This window comes from Oncorhynchus masou, chromosome 22, assembly GCF_036934945.1.
Source record: "Oncorhynchus masou masou isolate Uvic2021 chromosome 22, UVic_Omas_1.1, whole genome shotgun sequence".
Lineage (NCBI taxonomy): Eukaryota > Metazoa > Chordata > Actinopteri > Salmoniformes > Salmonidae > Oncorhynchus > Oncorhynchus masou.
The window spans coordinates 23661337-23687654 of record NC_088233.1 but is presented as its reverse complement, the minus strand read 5'-3'; the positions used below and the strand labels follow the sequence as shown (position 1 = coordinate 23687654).

Below are 26318 nucleotides of genomic sequence, written 5' to 3'. Positions count from 1 at the left end.
ATGTGGGAACTCCTGATTTGTTTAACAGTTTTTTGGTTACTACATGATTCCATATGTGTTATTTCATAGTATTTCATTATTATACAATGTAGTAGGTGTGTCCAAACTTTTGACTGGTACTGAATATAGACCAAAGTATCAGCTATCACACCATGTAAAGGAACAACCTCCTAATTAATTTTTTTTTTCATAAAATACTCCTACTGTAGCTGGATTTATGTCAACTCCATCAGAGGAATTTCATTTTTACATTTATTGTTCAAACAAGTGTTTAAAGGCCTTGATTGTTTCATTCTAACATTAGATTATTCAAATATGAAATACAAATCTCCAAACATCTTTTTATCTTGTTTTACTTTGGCATGTTTTTCAAGATTCAGAACGTAAAACAAGATTTATTAAGGAACTATGATCCTTTATGTCCAGTACAGCAAATACTTCTATAGTGTAAACATATATTGCATGACAATGGTTAACATATATTTTTCTGAATATTACCAAAAAAAATTGATGTTAAGGGGGTTAGCAATCTGTGACAAAGCTGACAAGCCACTGACAGAGTTGACAATAGATACAGTTGAAGTTGGAAGATCACATACACCTTATCCTTAAACTCAGTGTTTCACAATTCCTGACATTTAATCCTAGTAAAAATTCCCTGTGAGTAGTTAGTAGAGAAAATTATTTATTTCAGCTTTTATTTTTATCACATTCCCATTGGCTCAGCTTTTCTCACATTCCCAGTGGGTCAGAAGTTTACAAACACTCAATTAGGATTTGGTAGCATTCTTTAAATTGTTTAACTTGGGTCAAACGTTTCAGGTGGCCTTCCACAAGCTTCCCACAATAAGTTGGGTGAATTTTAGCCCATTCCTCCTGACAGAGCTGGTGAGTCAGGTTTGTAGGCCTCCTTGCTCGCACACGCTTTTTCAGTTCTGCCCACAAGTGTTCTATAGGATTGAGGTCAGGGCGTTGTGAAGGCCACTCCAATACCTTGACTTTGCCATTTTGCCTCAACTTTGGATGTATGCTTGGGGTCATTGTCCATTTGGAAGACCCATCTGTGACCAAGATTTTACTTCCTGACTGATGTCTTGAGATGTTGCTTCAATATATCCACATAATTTTCCTTCCCCATTTATTTTGTGAAGTGCACCAGTCCCTCCTGCAGCAAAGCACCCCCACAACCTGATGCTGCCACCCCCTGTTACGCTCTCCGATGGAAGGATCGGACCAAGGTGCAGCGTGGTAGGCGTACAGTTTAATTTATTAAATGAACACCGAAAAAACAACAAAATATGAACAGTAACGTCTCGCAGGGCTAAACAGCACAGTACCAAAAACAAGATCCCACAAACTACAGGTGGAAAAAGGCTGCCTAAGTATGATCCCCAATCATAGACAATGATAGACAGCTGCCTCTGATTGGGAATCACACCCGGCCAACTTCGAAATAGAAAACATAGATTGCCCACCTTAGTCACATCCTGACCTAACCAAACAGAGAATTAAAAGGATCTCTAAGGTCAGAGCGTGACACCCCCGTGCTTCACGGTTCGGATGGTGTTCTTCGGCTTGAAAGCCTCCCCCTTTTCCATCCAAACATAACGATGGTCATTATGGCCAAACAGTTCTATTTTTGTTCCATAAGACCAGAGGACATTTCTCCAAAAATTACAATCTTGTCCCCATGTGCAGTTGTAAACCGTAGTCTGGATTTTTTATGGCGGATTTGGAGCAGTGCCTTCTTCCTTGCTGAGCAGCGTTTCAGGTTATGTCGATATAGAACTCGTTTCACTGTGGATATAGATACTTTTGTACCTGTTTCCTCCAGCATCTTCACAAGGTCCTTTGCTGTTGTTCTGGGATTGATTTGTACTTTTCGCAACACATACGCAACAAATAATCTATAGTATGACAGCTGCGTGGTCCCATGGTTTTTATACTTGCTTACTACTGTTTGTACAGATGAACATGGTACCTTCAGGCATTTGGAAATTGCTTCCAAGGAAAATCAGACTTGTCGAGGTCCACAAGGTCTTGGCTGATATTTTTTCATTTTCCCATGATGTCAAGCAAAGAGGCACAAAGTTTGAAGATAGGCCTTGAAATACATCCACAGGTACACCTCCAATTGACTCAAATTATGTCAATTAGCCTATCAGAAACATCTAAAGACATGACATAATTTTCTGGAATTTTCCAAGCTGTTTAAAAGGCACAGTCAATTTAGTGTATGTTAAAACTTCAGACCAACTGGAATTGTGATACAGTGAATTCATTTTGATACAGTGAAATAATCTATTTGTAAACAATTGTTGGAAAGATTACTTGTGTCATGCACAAAGTAGATGTCCTAACCCACTTGCCAAAATTATAGTTTGTTAACAAGACATTTGTGGATTGGCTGAGAAACTAGTTTTAATGACTCCAACCTAAGTGTATGTAAATTTCCAACTTCAACTGTACTCAACACAGATATATTCTTGTCTCTAAAAATAAAAGTTAATTACAAATATTTGTAAAACATGGACATTTGTTTATTTAAGAAAAAATAACTATTCTACTGGATCTTTTAGCACTCTGACCGAGTGTATGGTTCTATAAAGTTGACAAATTGCATATTTTTCTTCTTTATTCAAGTGGTATACTACATAGCAATTTTGTTTTTCCTCAGTTGCTTTATGACTGTAAAACCTAATTAAAATGAATATGTGTCACGTTCTGACCTTTATTTCCTTTGTTTTGTCTTTATTTAGTATGGTCAGGGCGTGAGTTGGGGTGGGCAGTCTATGTTTGTTTTTCTATGTTTGGTTTCTGTTTCGGCCTAGTATGGTTCTCAATCAGAGGCAGGTGTCGTTAGTTTTCTCTGATTTTGAATCATACTTAGGTAGCCTGGGTTTCACTGTTGGTTTGTGGGTGTTTGTTTCCGTGTGTGTGTTTGTCGCCACATGGTACTGTTTCGTTTTTTTTTGTAGATTTCACATTATCGTTTATTGTTTTTTGTTCGAGTGTTCATTTGTCTTTATTAAAAACATTATGGACACTTACCACGCTGCATCTTGGTCCGATCCTTACTCCTCTTCAGACGAAGAGGACATCTACCGTTACAACATGTTTGAACCAAAAATCTTATTCTATCTTACTATATAAGGGAGATGGAGTTGACAGGTTACAGTTGTGACCATGGTGATTGCAATAATGTTTAAATCGCTCAGAAGTAGAGAACATTTCCGACCATGTTGCACTATATTTAATCAGCAGGTGAAGAAGGGATATCATATGAGACTGTAAATTTACTCATCAGATATTTTACTACATAGTTTCCACAGAGGGTGGATAGCCTATATATAAAATCAGCATAAAAAGAAACGTCCTCTCCCTGTCAACTGCGTTTATTTTCAGAAAACAAAACATGTGTAAATAGTTGTATGAACATAGCAAGATTCAACAACTGAGACACAAACTGAACAAGTTCCACAGAAATGGAATAATGTGTCCCTGAACAAAGGGGGGTTCAAAATCAAAAGTAACAGTCAGTATCTGGTGAAGCCACCAGCTGCATTAAGTACTGCAGTGCATCTCCTCATGGACTGCACCAGATTTGCCAGTTCTTGCTGTGAGATGTTACCCCACTCTTCCACCAAGGCACCTGCAAGTTCCCGGATTTTTCTGGGGGGAATGGCCCTAGCCCTCATCCTCGATTCAACTGGGATTGATTTGCACTTTTCGCAAACACAAGGTCCCAGAAGTGCTCATTGGGATTGAGATCCGGGCTCTTCGCTAGCCATGGCAGAACACTGACATTCCTTTCTTGCAGGAAATCACACACATAACGAGCAGTATGACTGGTGGCATTGTCATGCTGGAGGGTCATGTCTGCAGGAAGGGTACCAAATGAGGGAGGAGGATGTCTTCCCTGTAACGCACAGCGTTGAGATTTCCTGCAATGACAACAAGCTCTGTCCGATGATGCTGTGACACTCCGCCCCAGACCATGACGGACCCTCCACCTCCGATCAATCCCGCACCAGAGTACAGGCCTTGGTGTAACGCTCATTCCTTCAATGATAAACGTGAATCCGACCATCACCCCCGGAGAGACAAAACTGCGACTCATCAGTGAAGAGGACTTTTTGCCAGTCCTGTCTGACCATCAACAGTGGGTTTGTGCCCATAGTGATGTCTGGTGAGGACCTGCCTTACAACAGGCCTACAAGCCCTCAGTCCAGCCTCTCTCAACCTATTGCCAACAGTCTAAGCACTGATTGAGTGATTGTGCATTCCTGGTGTAACTCAGGCAGTTGTTGTTGCCATCCTGTACCTGTCCCACAGGTGTGATGTTCAGATGTACCGATCCTGTGCAGGTGTTGTTACACATGGTCTGCCACTGCAAGGACAATCAGCTGTCCATTCTGTAGCACTGTCTTTGGCATCTCACAGTACTGACATTGCAATGTATTTCCCTGGCCACATCTGCAGCCCTAATGCCACATTCACACAGATGAGCAGGGACCCAAGGCATCTTTCTTTTGGTGTTTTTCAGAGTCAGTGGGAAGGCCTCTTTAGTGTCCTAAGCTTTCATAACTGTGACCTTAATTTTTTTAAACTAGGCATGTCAGTTTATAACAAATTCTTATTTTCAATGATATCCTAGGAACAGTGGGTTAACTGCCTTGTTCAGGGTCAGAACGACAGATTTTGACCTTGTCAGCTCAGGGATTCAATCTTGCAACCTTTCGGTTACAAGTCCAACACTCTAACCACTAGGCTACCTGCCACCCTTACTGCCTATTGTCTGTAAGCTGTTAGTGTCGTAATGACCGTTCCAGAGGTGCATGTTCAATAATTGTTTATGGTTCATTGAACAAGCATGGGAAACAGTGTTTAAACCCTTTACAATGAAGATCTGTGAAGTTATTTGGATTTTTACGAAATATCTTTGAAAGACAGGGTCCGGAAAAAGGGCCGTTTCATTTCTTGCTGAGTTTAGTTTCCATGTCTAATTCATTCTCTTTGTAGAACAAGGATTAATATGTAACTGATTACAATTGACCCTCTCATTTCCCTAAGTGTTGATCGGCACCTTATACCCTACCCTACCTCTCCCCCACCTACCACGCCTCGCCCTCTTTTTCCCCCAGGTTTCCAGGATGTGCATGTGATGATCTTTGTGGGCTTCGGTTTCCTCATGACCTTCCTGAAGCGCTACAGCTTCGGTGCCATTGGCTTCAACTTCCTCATCGCCGGCTTCGGCCTTCAGTGGGCACTTCTGATGCAGGGATGGTTCCACTCTCTGAACCCACTGGACGGCAAGATCAAGATCGGCGTGGAGAGGTTAGAGTCCCTCGGTTTTGGTCTAACAGCGTTAAACTTGTTTCTTTGAATCTTCTGTCCTTTGTGACTAATGAGATCAGTGAATGCTGGTGTCATATTTGATAGGTGAAAGTGATGTCACCACAGTGGTCACCTGGAAAGACGAAAGTGAATATTGTATGGATTTATATTTAAAAAAACACTTTACATTGTAATGTAAGTAACATAAACAAATGTCAACCCATCCAACAATGTATAGAACCCTTCTGGCTGACCATTCACTGACTATAATTGGACAGATACTTTACATATTATGTTTAACCTTATGAATGAGTCCTATGTGAATGAGTCAGTCGTGCAAAACATATGCCTACATCATTGAAATCAATCTATAGAATAACATGTGTGGATGGAAACGAATCCTGTATGCGTGCATGGTGGGAGTGCCAGAGAGAACCTATCGTGATGCCAGAAAAGTGGAGGAACCGGTCTGCATTTGAAAATCCCTTATGTATCACCTTTTACTGTTGATCCTCCTGGCTTGTGAGATATACTGTCTGTGGACACAATAATGTGAGGGCAAACAAAAACACAGTACTACATGTAATCACGCATTTATGACACTGTTGAAGTATTGTATTAACAGATAACACTATGTGTGGGTGCTTGTCTGTGTGACATGTTTGTGCGTGTAAGCAAACGCGTGTGTGTGTGTGTGTGTGTGTGTGTGTGTGTGTGTGTGTGTGTGTGTGTGTGTGTGTGTGTGTGTGTATGTGTGTGTGTGTGTGTGTGTGTGTGTGTGTGTGTGTGTGTGTGTGTGTGTGTGTGTGTGTGTGTGTGTGTGTGTGTGTGTGTGTGTGTGTGTGTGTGTGTGTGTGTGTAGGGGGGTTATGTGAGATCATAGAAATACTGTGCTTCGAGGGGGTGCAGCTCTGTGTGTGGTTTAATTTGTAACAAACTACTGAAGGATACAAATTGAACAAGTCAGTATACTGTATCATAAAGTTGGACTGGCAATTTAATAACAAGGTTCTTAAATTATTATTCAACTATTGGCCTTTGAGGATGAAGTCATTGTCATTATTTTCTGTGACCATTTTACAGGGACAATGATATGGTCATGCTACACTTTTAAAACATAGACTCACCAATATCCCGTTATTATTTGGGATACTTTAGTATTCTGTTTTTGAGTTGATGCATATAAACATCATATCCCGTTTACAATAACCATGAAAAGCTTGTATCCCGGTTATGAGAAACCTGGATAAGATGCCTGGGATATGCTGGTCTTAGATGGGATACTGTGGCGTGTCAACACTTTATTCCCTTTACTGTTGTTTCCCGTGGTCTGTGCAGGCTCAGTTTAGCATGTCATGGTTGTTGTGTTATGATGTTTTCATCTGATTGTCAAACCAATTAACATAAAAAAGCATGCTATACCTGCACAGTTCCATCCACCATAATAATTCCATAATAATGTGTTTTTCTGATACTCCTTACTGGACCATATAGCCTACCGGTTAAGGCTACTTTCACCACAAATGTATATATGTTTCTGCTTATAATATCCGACATTTGGTAGGCCAAATTATAATTTCTGACATTTGGTAGGCCATTTGTTTGTCAACTATAGTTAGATACATGCAGCTTCTCTTCTATCATAACTTGTTGCCTCAGAAGACTAAATAAAATGTTCACGAGAATAATTTCATACATGGACAGAATGAATGCATTATTAATCAAGTTAATTAACACTGGTAAAGTTGAATGTTTTGTTTAGGGACCGGGGAGAAAGATTGGAAAGATTGTTCCATTGCAGAATGTCCAAATGTCATCAGTTTGACCGGTTTAAAGGACATGAGATGAGAAAATGATAAACACCTTTCTGATAAGACTGTGTGCATATTCTATGTGGTTGAAATACTGTCTGCTTGCATAACAGTGTCAAAGCTAACAAGTTACATGCGCATTCGCATTTTCTCAAGAGATGCTTGAAAGAACAAAATCATATCTCTCTACTCCTGTTCCCAAGACAAAATGTAATATTTGTTGTATAATTTCACTGCAAGAAATGCATAATTCTGCAGGAGTTAATATTACATTATTTTACATGTGAGAGGTTATAGGCCCACTGTCAGTGTCCACATTTCAGTTATTATTCCATTTAACCCACATGAACTTCAATTAGGAATATTCTGTTTATTTCTGGAGACAGGGATACTCGTGAGCAGGATATCAAAGGTGCATGTAAACAGTTTATCCCAAATAAGCCGTTCAGCGGGATATGAGCTACTATCCGGAACACCGTGCACTTGTAAATGTAGTCAGTGACCAAATGACAAAATACAGCACAAACATATCTGATACCAGGCTGACACTGACCCAGTATACATTCTAATCTTACCCTGGTTCTGTCCTTCTTAGCATGATCAATGCAGACTTCTGTGTAGCCAGCTGCCTGATAGCGTACGGGGCGGTGCTAGGCAAGGTGAGCCCAGTCCAGTTGATGGTGATGACGCTTTTTGGAGTCACTCTGTATGCTGTGGAGGAGTATATCATCCTCAGCCTCATACATGTAAGTATTTACTAAATAATAAAGGCTTTAACATTAAGTCCTGCATAAAACCTGCATACATGGTTCTCAATAATGGCACACAGTGATGCTGTGTCATGGTACGTGCTTGTTTGATTGATTGAATGCATTTACCTTTACAATAAAGCTTAATGGAATAGATGCAGATATCTACACTGAGCAAAAATATAAACGCAACATGCAACAATGTCAAAGATTTTACTGAATTACAGTTCATATAAGGAAATCAGTTAAATTAAATATATTATTTAGGCCCTAATGTATGGATTTCACATGACTGTGAATACAGATATACATTTGTTGGTGATAACTTTTTTATTAAAGTAGGGGAGTGGATCAGAAAACCAGTCAGTATCTGGTGTGACTACCATTTTCATCATGCAGCATGATGTATCTCCTTTGCATAGAGTTCATCAGGCTATTGATTGTGGCCTGTGGAATGTTGTCCCACTCCTCTTTTAATGGCTGTGTGAAGTTGCTGGATATTGGCGGGAACTGGAACACACTGTCATACACGTCGATCCAGAGCATCCCAAACATGCTCAATGGGTGACATGTCTGGTGAGTATGCAGGCCATGGAAGAACTGGGACCTTTAAAGCTTCCAGGAATTGTTTACAGATCTGTGCATTATCATGCTGAAACATGAGGTGATGGTGGCGGATGAATGGCACGACAATGTTCCTCAGGATCTCGTCACGGTGTCTCTGTGCATTCAAATGGCCATCGATAAAATGCAATTGTGTTCGTTGTCCATAGCTTATGCCTGCCCATACCATAACTCCACCGTCACCATGGGGAACTCTGTTCACAACCCTGACATCAGAAAAACGCTTGCCAACACGGTGCCATACACGTGGTCTGCGGTTGTGAGTTCAGTTGGACGTACTGCAAAATTCTCTAAAACAATGCTGGAGGCTGCTTATGGTAGAGAAATTAATATAAAATTGTATTCAATATTCTGGCAACAGCACAGGTGGACATTCCTGCAGTCATGCTGACTAAAGGAATACTACACCTGTGTAATAATCATGCTGTTGAATCAACTTTTAGATATGCCACACCTGTAAGGTAGATGGATTATCTTGGCAAAGGACAAATGCTCACTAACTGGGATGCAAACAAATTGGTGGACAAAATTTGAGAGAAATAAGCTTTTTGTGCACATAAAATGTTTCTAGGACCAACACTTTATATGTTGCATTTATATTTTTGTTCAGAGTACATACTAATAAGGTGGCTGGTTTACTGGATATCATTCTACATTATAGGCCAGGGATGCTGGTGGCTCCATGGTGATCCACACATTTGGGGCTTATTATGGTCTGTCCATCTCGTGGATGCTGTACCGGCCCAACCTGGACCAGAGCAAGCATCGGATTGGCTCCGTCTATCATTCAGACGTCTTTGCCATGATCGGTGAGGCTGAGCCATAATGGTTGACACTTTTCACATTTGCCATACTCATATTGGTGAAACTGTATCAACATTGATCCATTCCTGCCCCATAGGAACCCTGTTCCTGTGGATGTTCTGGCCTAGTTTTAACTCGGCCATCTCGGACCACGGGGATGGGCAGCATAGAGCAGCCATCAACACCTACCTGTCCCTGGCCGCCACTGTCCTCACCTCCATAGCCATCTCCAGTCTCTCCCAGAAGACCGGCAAGCTGGACATGGTAATGTAATGGACCCACATGGTGTGCATTACTTACATTAGCCCGGTCCCAGATCTGTTTGTGCTGTCCTGCCAACTCCTATGATCATACTGTACCTACTAACTTTTATCATGTACTGCATCTCCACTCAAGCTATTGGCCAACTCCTTTGTTCCAGGTTCACATCCAGAACGCCACACTGGCCGGGGGAGTTGCCGTGGGAACGGCAGCGGAGTTCATGCTAATGCCTTATGGGTCTCTGATTGTAGGATTCTGCTGTGGCATTATCTCCACCCTGGGCTACATTTATATCACGGTAACGTAGAATATGGAGTCACATCAGTTTCATTCATGAGTTTTCTGTCTGCAACATTTCACTAAATATGCGTACTGAATGCAGTGAAGGAGTATAGTGGCTATTTGCTAGTATAATTGGGACTATTTAGTGGCTTATGACTAGGCTACTCCTATTTGATTAGTGGTCATGTAGCTAGCTATGTGTCTTTGTCCCCTCAGCCATTCATGGAGAAATATCTGAAGATCCATGACACGTGTGGCATCCACAACCTCCATGCCATGCCTGGGGTCATAGGGGGCATTGTGGGCGCCATCACTGCTGCAGCCGCCAGTAAAGGTGTCTATGGCAAGGAGGGGTGAGTTCACAGGTTACAACTGTATGCCCAAAGAATGGCCTGTTATTATTTCAGTCTGCACCAGTTTTAGGCCTAATTGGCAGCTTGAAGGTGGTGAACTGTAATTATTATGCATATGCAGTAGTGGCACAGAAGATGGGCAACAAGACTACTGCGGCAATGAAAAGAATGTCTGCTCAGTTGTTGCCGCTTCTAAATGTGATATTTTCCTTAGACTTACTGATATAGGGTAACAATATTGTTTTTTAAATAGGCTGGAAAACACGTTTGACTTTACGGGGAAATGGAAAGATATGTTGCCGACCCAGCAGGGAGGACACCAGGCAGCAGGGCTCTGTGTTGCCCTCTGCTTTGGAATCGGAGGAGGAATCATTGTTGGTGAGAGTGGTGTCCCGATTAGGTTGCGCGCGTGTGTGTGTGTGTGTTGTGTGTGTGTGTGTGTGTGTGTGTGTGTGTGTGTGTGTGTGTGTGTGTGTGTGTGTGTGTGTGTGTGTGTGTGTGTGTGTGTGTGTGTGTGTGTGTGTGTGTGTGTGTTTTCATGAGAATATGTTACAAGATAGCTGCCAAGGTATTGTAGTATTGTTTGGCTGGGGTTGAATAATTTCTACATGTACTCAGTCGTGTACTTAATGTTGGTGAGATGTTGTGTTTGTCCCCAGGCTGTATCCTGAGGTTACCAATCTGGGGGGATGCTCCTGATAACAGCTGCTTTGATGATGACATCTACTGGGAGGTGAGATACTGAACTAAACCATTAGTCTAAATAGCACGAAGACCGTGAAGCCATGTTGGAGCTATTTTTCTGAAGGTGATTTCTTAGCTTTTCAGTAATATTGTACCCCTTTTATTTTAACTGATGTATGTCATTGTTAAAGGGAAGTGTATGTTTCTGTCACCCCTGTCACCTAAAAAACAGTGTTTCCCTCATACTGTCACGTCCTTCATGGAATGGCCAATACCAGTATTTAGCTATTAGCTTGTCTCCAGTCCAATAAGGGTTGTTTATTGTTATGTCTAAATGATCTTTGGTTTGAAGAGGCTGAGGAAGGAAATGGTAGTGGAAACTATGTTTACCTCTTCTTTTACATGATATTGGAAGTTCTAATAAAAATGTTTCTATGATGATGATGATGATTTCTGCCCCCAGTTACCTGAGGATGAAGAGAACAATCCACCTACCGTGGAGTACAATAACCACATGCGGAACAAGGCCGTGTAAGTAGCCGATTTGTGCAATAGTGTGATTATGGAGGTTGGATTATAAGGTTTTTGTTTCTTACACCTCATGGTACAGCATGAGAACTGCTTTGGTTCTCATAAGATGTGTTATGTCAAGTATCATCAAGATGGCAGCAGTGTATGCCCTCCACTAGTTCAAACAATCCATGTCTGGGCCCACACAATACTGTGAGTATCGCCTCAAATGTGTGGAGACAGCATGGCACCATCGCCTCCTTTGAAATGCTGTGGGTGTGTCCAGAGGCCTACCCAGATAGGGGTGCTCCATAGCTCTGCACGGGTACTTTCTGAAAGTGACCTCTGAAAGTGACCTTGAAGTTACACAGTAACTGTTGTGCTTGGTCTGAAAATGACAATAATCCTGCTTTTAGAATAAGGGATTTTTATTTATTTAGGAGCTATTTGTCTATTTGATGTAAAACAATATAGAAAAGAACAGGAAACAACTTTTTATTCCATTTAAGTGAAGCAATTTGAAAATAGAAAGAGTGTACTGGTCATAATTGATGAATTAGCTGGCTGGCTGAGGCCTTGACATGATACCGCGTTGGAGAAGCTGTGCTCCCTATATATTTACTTTCATTTGATGGTTGATGTTTAAATATGTGTTTAGGGGCTGTATCAGTTTCACACAAAGGTTGTAACCTTAATGTAACCTTGTCATTTACAGAACAGAATCGAATATATCTTTGGAACGGAGACAGAACTGACGCGAGAGCCTGATGTCATCTCCCCCCTACACTTTCAACTAATGGTCCTATCCTACACTGACTCCTGCTGGACAGAAACCAGTCATCTCCTCTTCACCACTCTTTATACTGTTCTGTTCATGGAATTTATAGAAAAACGGATACTTGTTATCTTTAATGAAATCACATTGGAAAATAATAAAATAGCCAGATAAAATTGATGGTGGCATGTTTTATCACCAGTCAGGCATATGTCGAATCACAAGCAGACTCTTAATCATTCATATTAACAGTAAAATAGGCTACTGTATGTGACTGTACACTGTCTTTATACAGCCCACAACTCTGGTGATGCTGGTGCTCCAATAACTATTGCAGAATTTGTGGAGATTCTGTCCTTTTTGACAGGTATATTGTATGCCATGTGTGTTTGTTTGTTTATGTTTTTTTAGGTCCCATTGCTGGGGTGTTTCATTGGGGGGGCCAATGGGGGACTAAGAACCGTTCATGGGTGGCAATGGGAAATCAGCAAATTGGCTTCAACTATGATGTATTGAATAGCTGTTTCAAATGGTCATTTTCGTCTGCCCTAATCTATTTAAATAAAACAATAATTCAAAAAAACTTTACTTGTCTTCTAGCACTGACTTTGCTGATAATTACTTTATAATTATACATTTAAAAAAAACCTAAACCTTCCAACTCGGCACTTCATTCAACTGACAGCTGGGATCCACTATCCACGATGGGTGTGATGAAACAACGGAAGCCCCATTCATTTTCAACGGAGGAGAAAAAGTGGGCAGATGGACTGCTGGGTAATGTGAGCATGCATGGGCAAGTGAGAGTGAACAGAGTTGGATTTAAGTTGGGGAAAGTTTAACTTTATGCAAATACTTTGCGATATCGAGGCGTGATTGACCAATCAAAGCTCAGTATAGTTTCCAGCCACTACTGGATTGGCTGTTGATTCTAGCACTACCTAACATTTTTGCTAGCACACAAATGAGGGCGAAGCTAGCGTGGCTATTTCAATTATCATTGTATTGTGGATCACGGCCATGAGAGAGAAGTTGCACTGTTCACTGCAGCTGTTCAAACCTCTTTCCATAGTCCTAAAGCAAGCCAGCCAAGCAAACAGCCTTCAAGCCCGCTCTAAGGCGTCCACATGGTCCTAAGCCCGCCCACGAATGGTCTAACAGTGGTACACTATACTAAACAAAAATGTAAATGCAACATGCAACAATTTCAAATATTTTACTGATTTCCAGTTCATATAAGGAAATCAGTCAATTTAAACAAATTCATCAGGCCTGAATATATGGATTTCACATGACTGGGAATACAGATATGCAGCACAGATACCTTACAAAAAAGGTTGGGGCGTGGATCAGAAAACCAGTCAGTATCTGTTGTGACCACCATTTGATCAGGCTGTTGATTGTGGCCTGTGGAATCTTGTCCCACTCCTCTTTAGTGGCTGTGTGAAGTTGCTGGATATTGCCAGGAATTGGAACACGCTGTCGTACACGCCGATGCAATTGTGTTAGTCCGTAGCTTATGTCTGCCCATACCATAACCCCACCAGCCCCATGGGGCATTCTGTTAACAATGTTGACATCAGCAAACTGCTTGCCCACACGACTCCATACAAGTGCTCTGTGGTTTTGAAGCCAGTTGGACGTACTGCCAAATTCTCTAAAACTATGACTTATGGTAGAGAAATTAACATTCAATGGTCTGGCAACAGCTCTGGTGGATATTCCTGCAGTCAACATGCCACTTGCACACTTCCTCGAATCTGTGGCAATGTGTTGTTTGACAAAACTGCACATTTTAGAGTGGCTATTTTTTGCCCCCACCAAAAGGTGCACCTGTGTAATGATCATGCTGTTTAATCAGCTTCTTGATATGTCACACCTGTTAGGTGGATGGATTATCTTGGCAGAGGAGAAATGCTCACTAACAGGGATGTAAACAAATTTGTGCACTACATCTGAGAGAAATAAGCTTTTCGTGCTTATGGAACATACACATGGATATTGCTCACATGGAGGAATCCAAACAAAAGACAAGGAACAACAAGCACGTATATCCTACCAACTGGAAATTAAAAACTGTAATATCTTATGTTTCACCGAGTCGTGGCTGAACGATGACATCAATAACATGCAGCTGGCAGGTTATTCACTATATCGGAAGGATAGAACAGCAGCCTCTGGTAAGACAAGGAGTGGCGGTCTTTGTATATTTGTAAACAACAGCTGGTGCACGATATCTAGGGAAGTCTCAAGGTTTTGCTTACCTCTACCAGCTCGTGATAAGCTGCATACCACAATATCTACCTAGAGCGTTTTCATCTTTATTCTTCATAGCTGTCTATTTACCACCACAAACCGATGCTGGCACTAAGACCGCACTCAATGAGCTGTATACAGCCATAAGCAAACAGGAAAATGCTCATCCAGAGGTGGCGCTCCTAGTGGCCCGAGGACTTTAATGCAGGGAAACTTAAATCCGCTTTACCTCATTTCTACCAGCATGTTAAGTGCGCAACCAGGGGGAAAAAAACTCAAAACCATCTTTTACTTCACACACAGAAACTCATACAATGCTCTCCCTCACCCTCCATTTGGCAAATCTGACCATAATTCTATCCCCCTGATTCCTACTTACAAGCGAAAATTAAAGCAGGAAGCACCAGTGACTCGGTCAATAAAAAAGTGGTCAGATGAAGCAGATGCTAAGCTACAGGACTGTTTTGCTAGCACAAACTGGAATATGTTCTGGGATTCCTCCGATGGCATTGAGGAGTACACCACATCAATCACTGGCTTCATCAATAAGTGCATCTATGACGTCGTCCACACAGTGACTGTACGTACATACCCCAACCAGAAGCCATGGATTACAGGCAACATCTGCACTGAGCTAAAGGGTAGAGCTGCTACTTTAAAGGAGTGGAACTCCGACATGGAAGCTTATAAGAAATCCCGCTATGCCCTCCGACAAACCATCAAACAGGCAAATCGTCAATACAGGACTAAGATCGACTACTACACCGGCTCGGATGCTCGTCGGATTCGGCAGGGCTTGCAAACTGTTACAGACTACAAAGGGAAGTACAGCCGAGAGCTGTCCAGTGACACGAGCCTACCAGACGAGCTAAATTATTTCAATGTTCGCTTTGAGGCAAGTATCACTGAAACATGCATGAGAGCATCAGCTGTTCCAGACGACTGTATGATCACACTCACCGCAGCCGATGTGAATAAGACCTTTAAACAAGTCAACATTCACAAGGTACCAGGATGTGTACTCCGAGCATGCGCTGCCCAACTGGCAAGTGTCTTCACTGACATTTTCAACCTCTCCCTGTCTGAGTCTGTAATGCCAACATGTTTCAAGCAGACGACCATAGTCCCTGTGCCCAAGAACACTAAGGTAACCTGCCTAAATGACTACCAACCAGTAGCACTCATGTCTGTAGCCATGAAGTGCTTTGAAAGGATGGTCATGGCTCACATCAACACCATTATCCCAGAAACCCCAGACCCACTCCAATTTGCATACCGCCCCAATAGAACCCCAGATGATGCAATCTCTCGTGCACTCCACACTGCCCTTTTACACATGTACAAAAGGAACACCTATGTGAGAATGCTATTCATTGACTACAGCTCAGCGTTCAACACCATAGTGCCCTCAAAGCTCATCACTAAGCTAAGGACCCTGGGACTAAACACCTCCCTCTGCAACTGGATCCTGGACTTCCTGACGGGCCGCCCCCAGGTGGTAATGGTAGGTAACAACACATCCGCCACGCTGATTCTCAACACGGGGGCCCCTCAGGGGTGCATGCTAAGTCCCCTCTTGTACTCCCTGTTCACTCAGGACTGCACGACCAGGCACGACTCCAACACAAAATTAAATTAAATCAAATTTTGTTGGTCACATACACATTTTTAGCAAATGTTATTGTGAGTGTTGGGAAATGCTTATGCTTCTAGATCCGACAGTGCTGCAGTATGTAACAGGTAATATCTAGCAATTCCACAACAAAACCTAATACACACAATCTAGTAAAGGAATGGGATAAGAATATATAAATATAAAATATATGGATGCAATAGATAGTATAGTGACAGAGCGGCTAAGATGCAATAGATAGTATAGAATAGATAGTGTAGGATACAGTATACAGTATATACAAATTAAATAAGTAATGCGAGATGGCATTTATTAAAGTGTCCAATGATATCAAGTCTGTAGGTAAGCAGCCGCCTCTCTGTGCTAGTGATGGCTGTTTAACAATCTGATGGCCTTGAGATAGAAACTGTTTTTCAATCTCTCTGTCCCAGCTTTGATGCACCTGTACTGACCTCGCCTTCTTTCCCCCCCCTTTTTTGGTTGAATTTGACCCCTTTTTCTCCCCAATTTTGTGGTATCCAATTGTTTTTAGTAGCTACTATCTTGTCTCATTGCTACAACTCCCGTACAGGCTCGGGAGAGATGAAGGTTGAAAGTCATGCGTCCTCCGATACACAACCCAACCAAGCCACAGTACTTCTTAACACAGTGCGCATCCAACCCGGAAGCCAGCCGCACCAATGTGTCGGAGGAAACACCGTGCACCTGGCACCTTGGTTAGCATGCACTGCGCCCGGCCTGCCACAGGAGTCCCTGGTGCGCGATGAGACAGCTGGCGCTGCAGTACAGCGCCCTTAACCACTGCACCACCCGGGAGGCTCTGACCTTGCCTTCTAGATGGAAGTGGGGTGAATAGGCAGTGGCCCGGGTGGTTATTGTCCTTGATGATATTTTTTCCTTCCTGTGATATCAGGTGTTGTAGATGCTCTGGAAGGCAGGTAGTTTGCCCCTGGTGATGCGTTGTGCAGAACGCACCACCCTCTGGAAAGCCCTGCGGTTGTGGGTGGTGCAGTTGTCGTACCAGGCATTGATACAGTCCGACAGGGTGCTCTCGATTGTGCACCTGTAAAAGTTAGTGAGGGTTTTTGGTGACAAGCCCTCACCTCCTCCCTGAAAAGGCGTTGTTGCACCTTCTTCACCACATTGTCTCTGTGTGGGTGGACCATTTCAGTTTGTCCGTGATGTGTACGCCGAGGAACTTAAAACTTTCCACCTTCTCCGCTACTGTCCCGTCGACGTGGATAGGGGGCGGCTCCCTCTGCTGTTTCCTGAAGTCCACGATCATCTCCTTTGTTTTGTTGACTTTGAGTGAGAGGTTATTTTCCTAACACCACACTCTGAGGGTCCTCACCTCCTCCCTGTAGGCTGTCTCATCGTTGTTGGTAATCAAGCCCACTACTGTTGTGTCATCTGCAAACTTGATGATTGAGTTGGAGGCGTGCATGGCCACGCAGTCATGGGTGAACAGGGAGTACAGGAGGGGGCTGAGAACACACCTTTGTGGGGCCTCAGTGTTGAGGATCAGCGGAGTGGAGATGTTGTTTCCTACCTTCACTACCTAGGGGTGGCCCGTCAGGAAGTCCAGGACCCAGTTGCACAGGGCAGGGTCAAGACCCAGGGACTCAAGCTTAATGATGAGTTTGGAGGGTACTATGGTGTTGAATGCTAAGTTGTAGTCAATGAACAGCATTCTTACATAGGTATTCCTCTTGTCCAGATGGGATAGGGCAGTGTGCAGTGTGATGGCGATTGCATTGTCTGTGGACCTATTGGGGTGGTAAGCAAATTGAAGTGGGTCTAGGGTGACAGGTAGGGTGTAGGTGGTATGATCCTTAGCTAGTCTCTCAAAGCACTTCATGATGACAGAAGTGAATGCTACAGGGCGATAGTAATTTAGTTCAGTTACCTTGGCTTTCTTGGGAACAGGAACAATGGTGGCCATCTTGAAGCATGTGGGGACAGCAGACTGGGATAGGGATTGAATATGTCCGTAAACACAGCAGCCAGCTGGTCTGCACATGCTCTGAAGATGCAGCTAGGGATACCATCTGGGCCGACAGCCTTGCGAGGGTTAACACGTTTAAATGTTTTACTCACGTCGTCCATGGAGAAGGCGAGCCCACAGTCTTTGGTACCAAGCCACGTCGGTGGCACTGTATTGTCCTCAAAGCATGCAAAGAAGTTGTTAAATTTGTCTGGAAGCAAGACGTCAACATCCGCGACAGGGCTGGTTTTCTTTTTGTAATCCGTGATTTTCTGTAGACCCTGCCACATATGTCTCGTGTTTGAGCCGTTGAATTGCGACTTCACTTTGTCTCTGCACTGATACTTTGCTTGTTTGATTGCCTTACGGAGGGAATAACTACATATTTCCAGTTGCCTTGCAATGACTAAATGCGGTGATACGTGCTTTCAGTTTTGCGTGAATGCTGCCGTCAATCCACAGTTTCTGGTTAGGGAAGGTTTCAATAGTCACAGAGGGTCAATAGTCACAGAGGGTACAACATCTCCTATATAGTTAACCCACTGTTCCTAGGCCGTCAATGAAAATAAGAATTTGTTCTTAACTGACTTGCCTAGTTAAATAAAGGTAAAATAAAAAAACAAAAAAACACTTCCTTGTTAACTCGCTCACCGAGTCAGCGTATACGTCAATGTTGTTCTCTGAGGCTACCCGGAACATATCCCAGTCCACAAGATCGAAGCAATCTTGAAGGGTGGAATCCGATTGGTCAGACCAGTGTTGGATAGACCTAAGCACGGGCGCTTCCGTTTTAGTTTCTGCCTATAGGAGGGGAGCAACAAGATGGAGTCATGTTCAGATTTGCCAAAAGGAGGGCGGGGAAGGGCCTTGTATGCATCGCGGAAGTTAGAGTAGCAATGGTTGAGCGTGTTACTCGCTCGTGTACTGCAATTGATATGCTGATAGAATTTAGGTAGCCTTGTTCTCAAATTAGCTTTGTTAAAATCCCCAGCTACAATAAATGCATCCTCAGGATATATGGTTTCCAGTTTGCATAAAGTCCAGTGAAGTTCCTTGATGGCCGTCTTGGTATCCGCTTGCGGGGGATATACATGGCTGTGACGATAACCAAGGAGAGTTCTCTTGGCAGATAATACGATCGGCATTGTATTGTGAGGAATTCTAGGTCAGGTGAGTCGCTAATCATGAAACATACACCTCCGCCCTTCTCCTTAATGGAGAGATGTTTATTCCTGTCGGCGTGACGCACTGAAAATCCCATTGGCTGTACTGACTCCAACAGCATATCCCAAGCTAACCATGTTTCCGTGAAACAGAGTATGTTACAATCCCGGATATCTCTTTGGAAAGCATCTCCTGCCCTGATTTTGTTGACTTTGTTAACAAGGGACTGGACATAAGCGAGTAATATACTCGGAAGCGGTGGGTGGTGTGCACGCATCTGAAGCCTCACTAGAAGACCACTCCGACACCCTCTCCTCCAGCGGCGTTGTTTTTGGTTTGGCCTCTAAAATCAGTTCAAATACCCTGAATTGTGCAGACAAATGATCCGCTTTGGGAAAGTCGTATTCCTGGTCATTGTGCTGGTAAGTTGACGTCTCTCTGATATCGAATAGTCCTTCCTGGCTGTATGTAATAACACTTAAGGTTTTCTGGGCTAGCAATGTAAGAAATAATATATAACAAAACAAAATACTGTTTGTTACTATTGTTATTTTACTGGTGCTCTTTAATTATTTTTTACTTTTATTTATTTTTTGTTGTTGTTGGGCATGCAGCGCATGTCCACCGCTAGTGCAAACAATCCATGTTTGGGTCCACCCAGTACTGTGAATATTGCCTCAAATAAGTGGAAATAGCATGGCACCATCACCTCTTACCTTGTTCTTTCAGAGTTTTTGAGATGCTGAATTGGAAAGGCACGTGTGTTGGAAAGTTGAACTGGAAAGTCATCTGTCCTGTGTTGATAGGGGTGTTCCATATTTCTGGATGGGTGCTTTCTGACAGTGACCTTGAAGTTGAAAGTGACTATGATACTGCTTTTAGAATAGGGGATTTTCATGACAGTGTCTGGGAGTTAAAAAGCATTTGCCATTTGTGAGAGGAGGATTTTGTCTATTTAGGAGGTATTTATCTATTTGATGTTTAACAATATAGAAAAAGAACAGGAACCAACTTTCAAATTCCATTTAAGTGAAGCAATAGAAAGAGTGTACTGGTCAGAATTTATGAATAAACTGTCTGGCTGAGGCCTTGATATGATGAAACCACATTGGAGAAGATGTGTAGCCAATATATTTACTTGAATTTGTTGGTTGACGTTTAAATATGTGTTTAGGGGTTTCAGGTATCAGTGTGTATCAGTTTCACACATAAAAGTAACCTTAATTGAACCTTTGTCTTTCACAGAACGGAATCAAATTCCTCTGTGGAACAGTCAGAACTGACGCTAGAGCCTGATGTCATTCTCCCCCCTACACTTTCAACTAATTTACTTATCCTGCACTGACTCCTGCTGGACATAAGCCAGCCTCCTGCTCTTCACCACTCTTTATGGGGTTCTGTTCATGGAATTTATAGTTCATTTGTACTACTTTAGATGGAATCACAACAAGAACTTCCTAAGAAACACTGACACTTGTTATCTTTGTTTAATGAAATCACATTTTATTTCTGGTTCATTCTAATATGTACGTTATAAAGCATTTAATTAAATCTACCCATTTGAACAACTTCATCACTAGAAGTGTTTGATGAGACTATTATTGTAGTCTAGTAGGTCTACTGTGTAGCCTACTATGTTCTTTTTAAACCACTCCAAACAAGAAGCTCCCTCACAGGAAAAATAAAGTTAATCTATCTATGATTTCATTTTGCATGTCTGCTGCTTTGTTGAAAACAATGGGAACTTTTACATTGAGAATGTGAAGACAACTGTATGTCACTCAGTTGTGTATTTGAATGATTCTTATGTTTAAAAAACTGTGATTTGTTTTAAACAATGTAAGTTATATACCACAAATATGGATATTTGTACTGTTACGGAACTGACTAGACAGCCTACTGTTAACACTTTAAGTCTAGGGCTTCTAGGCTTGCCTAATGGTTCTGCAACCTGAATGAATTTGTGAATACATGTGAGAAGTAAGCGTAGGCAACAAGTTGTTGAATGTTCATGTGCCCAGGGAGACAGTAACCTTATTTTAGGTCCAGGGCCAGCTCTGTCTTGATTCCTTTCGGTCCGCGAGCCCAAGCAGATTATTAGGTTTATATAGTGAAGGAAACAAATACTGTATACTGTATACAAAAAGGAAACTACAAACAGGCATGCCCAAACTAAAGATTCACAACCAAAACTAACTGTTACAGAACCGACTAGTTTCCTATCTGAGGGATTGGTCTTGATGACATCTGCTTTGATGATGAGATCTGCTGGGATGTGATACTGTACTAAACCACTAAAGGCTAAATGCATTAATATCATGAAGACTGCAAAATCATTTTGGAACTATCTTTTTGAAGGTAATTTCTTAGCTTTTTTTAGTTGTGAGAATTTAAATCAAAATAATTGTACACTTTTTATTTTAACTGATGTATGTCATTGTTAAAGGGAAGTGTATGTTTCTGTCACCCCTGTCACCTAAAAAACAGTGTTTCCCTCATACTGTCACGTCCTTCATGGAATGGCCAATACCAGTATTTAGCTATTAGCTTGTCTCCAGTCCAATAAGGGTTGTTTATTGTTGTGTCTAAATGATCTTTGGTTTGAAGAGGCTGAGGAAGGAAATGGTAGTGGAAACTATGTTTACCTCTTCTTTTACATGATATTGGAAGTTCTAATAAAAATGTTTCTATGATGATGATGATTTCTGCCCCCAGTTACCTGAGGATGAAGAGAACAATTCACCTACCGTGGAGTACAATAACCACATGCGGAGCAATGCCGTGTAAGTAGCAGATTTGTGCAACAGTGTGATTATGGAGGCTGGATTGTAAGGTTTTTGTTTCTTACACCTCATGGTACAGCATGAGAACTGCTTTGGTTCTCATAAGATGTGTTATGTCAAGTATCATCAAGATGGCAGCAGATCACTGCTATATACAGCGTATAGCCTCTGATAGTGCAAAAAATCTATGTTTGGGCCCACACAATTCTGTGAATATTGCCTCAAATGTGTGGAGACTGCATGGCACCATCACCCTTACCTTGTTCTTTCTGAGTTTTTTAAACGCTGAATTGGAAAAGTGTGTATGTGTGCATGTGTGGTGTGCAGTGACGTACCGCACTGCACACACAGGGGAAAAAGCAAATTTTAGGAAAACAGCAAATTTCCTGCAATTTTACACATTTTGCCGTGGGACAGAGGGAAAAGGTTGCATTTGTTTAGCTAATTTCCTGCTTTTCTACACATGTTGCTATGGCTTACGACGTGTTCATATACTATCTTTAAGGATGGGGGGCAAAGCTTGTGGACCCCCGAACTGCGGGGGTGTGTGGTATGCCAAATGTGTGTTTGTGTGTTGGATCAAATCAAATCAAATCTAATTTATTTATATAACCCTTCGTACATCAGCTGATATCTCAAAGTGCTGTACAGAAACCCAGCCTAAAACCCCAAACAGCAAACAATGCAGGTGTAGAAGCACCGTGGCTAGGAAAAACTCCCTAGTTTTGGACAGAAAGTTTCTGATTTTTGCAATGTTACATAGATGCAAAAAAGCTGTCCTTGAAACAGTCTTGATATGTTCTTCAAAAGAGAGATAAGGGTCCAGAGTAACGCCGAGGTCCTTCACAGTTTTATTTGAGACGACTTTTACAACCATTAAGATTAATTGTCAGATTCAGCAGAAGATATCTTTGTTTCTTGGGACCTAGAACAAGTATCTCTGTTTTGTCCGAGTTTAAAAGTAGAAAGTTTGCAGCCATCCACTTCCTTATGGGGCTTCACCATGTTTCATTGAAATATACAGCTGTGTGTCATCCGCATAGCAGTGAAAGTTAACATTATGTTTTTGAATGACATCCCCAAGAGGTAAAATATATAGTGAAAACAATAGTGGTCCTAAAACGGAACATTGAGGAACACCAAAATTTACAGTTGGTTTGTCAGAGGACAAACCATTCACAGAGACAAACTGATATCTTCCCGACAGATAAGATCTAAACCAGGCCAGAACTTGTCCGTGTAGACCAATTTGGGTTTCCAATCTCTCCAAAAGAATGTGGTGATCGATGGTATCAAAAGCAGCACTAAGGTCTAGGAGCACGACGACTGATGCAGAGCCTCAGTCTGATGCCATTAAAAGGTAATTTACCACCTTCACAAGTGCAGTCTCAGTGCTATGATGGGGTCTAAAACCAGACTGAAGCATTTCGTATACATTGTTTGTCTTCAGGAAGGCAGTGAGTTGCTGCGCAACAGCCTTTTCTAACATTTTTGAGAGGAATGGAAGATTAGGCCGATAGTTTTTTATATTTCCTGAGTCAAGAATTGGCTTTTTCAAGAGAGGCTTTATTACTGCCACTTTTAGTGAGTTTGGCACACATCCGGTGGATAGAGAGACGTTTATTATGTTCAACATTGGAAGGCCAAGCACAGGAAGCAGCTCTTTCAGTAGTTTAGTTGGAATAGGGTCCAGTATGCAGCTTAAAGGTTTAGAGGCCATGATTATTTTCATCATTGTGTCAAGAGATATAGTACTAAAACACTTGTGTCTCTCTTGATCCTAGGTCCTGGCAGAGTTGTGCAGACTCAGGACAACTGAGCTTTGAAGGAATACGCAGATTTAAAGAGGAGTCCGTAATTTGCTTTCTAATAATCATCATCTTTTCCTCAAAGAAGTTCATGAATTTATTACTGCTGAAGTGAAAGCCATCCTCTCTTGGGTATTTCTGCTTTTTAGTTAGCTTTGCAACAGTATCAAAAAGGAATTTCGGATTGTTCTTATTTTCCTCAATTAAGTTGGAGAAATAGGATGATCGAGCAGCAGTAAGGGCTCTTCGATACTGCACGGTACTGTCTTTCCAAGCTAGTCGGAAGACTTCCAGTTTGGTGTGACGCCATTTCCGTTCCAATTTTCTGGAAGCTTGCTTCAGAGCTCGGGTATTTTCTGTATACCAGGGAGCTAGTTTCTTATGAGAAATGTTTTTAGTTTTTAGGGGTGCAACTGCATCTAGGGTATTGTGCAAGGTTAAATTGAGTTCCTCAGTTAGGTGGTTAAATGATTTTTGTCCTCTGGCATCCTTGGGTAGACAGAGGGAGTCTGGAAGGACATCAAGGAATCTTTGTGTTGTCTGTGAATTTATAGCACTTATTTTGATGTTCCTTGGTTGGGGTCTGAGCAGATTATTTGTTGCAATTGCAAACGTAATAAAATGGTGGTCCGATAGTCCAGGATTATGAGGAAAAACATTAAGATCCACAACATGTATTCCATGGGACAAAACTAAGTCCAGAGTATGACTGTGACAGTGAGTAGGACCAGAGACATGTTGGACAAAACCCACTGAGTCGATGATGTCTCCGAAAGCCTTTTGGAGTGGGTCTGTGGACTTTTCCATGTGAATATTAAAGTCACCAAAAATTTGAATATGATCTGCTATGACTACAAGGTCCGATAGGAATTCAGGGAACTCAATGAGGAATGCTGTATATGGCCCAGGAGGCCTGTAAACAGTAGCTATAAAAAGTGATTGAGTAGGCTGCATAGATTTCATGACTAGAAGCCCAAAAGACGAAAACGTCATTTTTTTTGTGTAAATTGAAATTTGCTATCGTAAATGTTAGCAATACCTCCACCTTTGCGGGATGCACGGGGGATATGGTCACTTGTGTAGCCAGGAGCTGAGGCCTCATTTAACACAGTAAATTCATCAGGCTTAAGCCATGTTTCAGTCAGGCCAATCACATCAAGATTATGATCAGTGATTAGTTCATTGACTATAATTGCCTTTGAAGTAAGGGATCTAACATTAAGTAGCCCTATTTTCAGATGTGAGGTATCATGATCTCTTTCAATAATGACAGGAATGAAGGAGGTCTTTATCCTAGTGAGATTGTTTAGGCGAACACCGACATGTTTAGTTTTGCCCAACCTAGGTCGAGGCACAGACATGGTCTCAATGGGGATAGCTGAGCTGACTACGCTGACCTTGCTAGTGGCAGACTCCACTATGCTGGCAGGCTGGCTAACAGCCTGCTGCCTGGCCTGCACCCTCTCTCATTGTGGAGCTAGAGGAGTTAGAGCCCAGTCTATGTTGGATAGGCTACGTGCTCTGTCTTTAAGTTAATCTGTTCTGTTCTGATAGGGGTGTTCCATAGATCTGGACGGGTGCTTTCTTAAAGTGACCTTGAAGTTATAGAAAATGCATTTGATGTGTGTGAGAGGAGGATTTTGTCTATTTAGGAGGTATCTGTCTATTTGATGTTAAACAATATAGAAAAAGAACAGGAACCAACTTTCAATTCCATTTAAGTGAATTAATTTGAAAATAGAAAGAGTGTACTCGTCAGAATATTTTAATGAATAAACTGTCTGGCTGAGGCCTTGATATGATGAAACCATGTTGGAGAAGATGTGTAGCCGATATATTTTCTTGAATTCGATGGTTGACGTTTAAATATGTATTTAGGGGTTTCAGATATCAGTGTGTATCAGTTTCACACATACAAGTTGTAACCTTAATGTAACCTTTGTCTTTCACAGAACGGAATCAAATTTCTCTGTGGAACAGTCAGAACTGACGCCAAGAGCCTGATGTCGCTCCCCCCTACACGTTCAACAGATGAGCCTATCCTACACTGACATCTGCTGGACAGAAACCACTTCTCTCTTCCTCATCACCGTAGACTGTTCTGTTCATGGAATTTCTAGAACATTTTTACTACTTAATTTTATGAAATCACATTGTAGCCACATGTAACCTGTTTGTTCTAAATATGTTATTTCTGGTTCATTCTAATCTCTACGTTATAAAGCATTTTATTAATTCTACCCATTTGTGCAACCTAGTCACAAAAGTGTTTGATGAGACTATTATTGTAGTCTAGTAGGTCTACTGTGTAGTCTACTACGTTCTTTTTAAACCACTCCAAACAAGAAGTTCCCTCACAGGAAAAATAAAGTTATTCTATCTATGATTTCATTTGGCATTTCTGCTGCTTTGTTGAAAACAATTAAACATTTTACAATGAGAATGTGAAGGCAATATACACTGTATGTCAATCATGAATGATCCACATGTTAAAAGAACT

The 26318-nt window shown here is 41.8% G+C and overlaps 1 protein-coding gene across 4 annotated transcripts in view; it reads left to right on the top strand.

Annotated features, from left to right (window-relative positions):
- The window catches only part of LOC135509207 (ammonium transporter Rh type C 1-like), a 32750-nt gene extending 6913 nt beyond the window's left edge, over positions 1–25837 (top strand). Inside the window, exons 2-12 of one of the 4 annotated variants that reach the window (XM_064929670.1) lie at positions 5145–5337; positions 7744–7894; positions 9183–9330; positions 9423–9589; positions 9747–9884; positions 10085–10221; positions 10475–10599; positions 10881–10954; positions 21943–22010; positions 23795–23860; positions 25771–25837. In XM_064929670.1, coding sequence (XP_064785742.1) covers positions 5145–5337; positions 7744–7894; positions 9183–9330; positions 9423–9589; positions 9747–9884; positions 10085–10221; positions 10475–10599; positions 10881–10954; positions 21943–22010; positions 23795–23860; positions 25771–25822 — 1319 coding nt within the window. In that variant the 3' untranslated portion in view covers positions 25823–25837. Of the gene's footprint in view, positions 1–5144; positions 5338–7743; positions 7895–9182; positions 9331–9422; positions 9590–9746; positions 9885–10084; positions 10222–10474; positions 10600–10880; positions 10955–11368; positions 11437–12130; positions 12779–21942; positions 22011–23217; positions 23237–23794; positions 23861–25770 lie in introns of those variants that run through there. The other 3 variants (XM_064929671.1, XM_064929673.1, XM_064929672.1) reach the window with 3 other exon arrangements.
- The last annotated feature ends 481 nt before the right edge of the window (positions 25838–26318 follow it).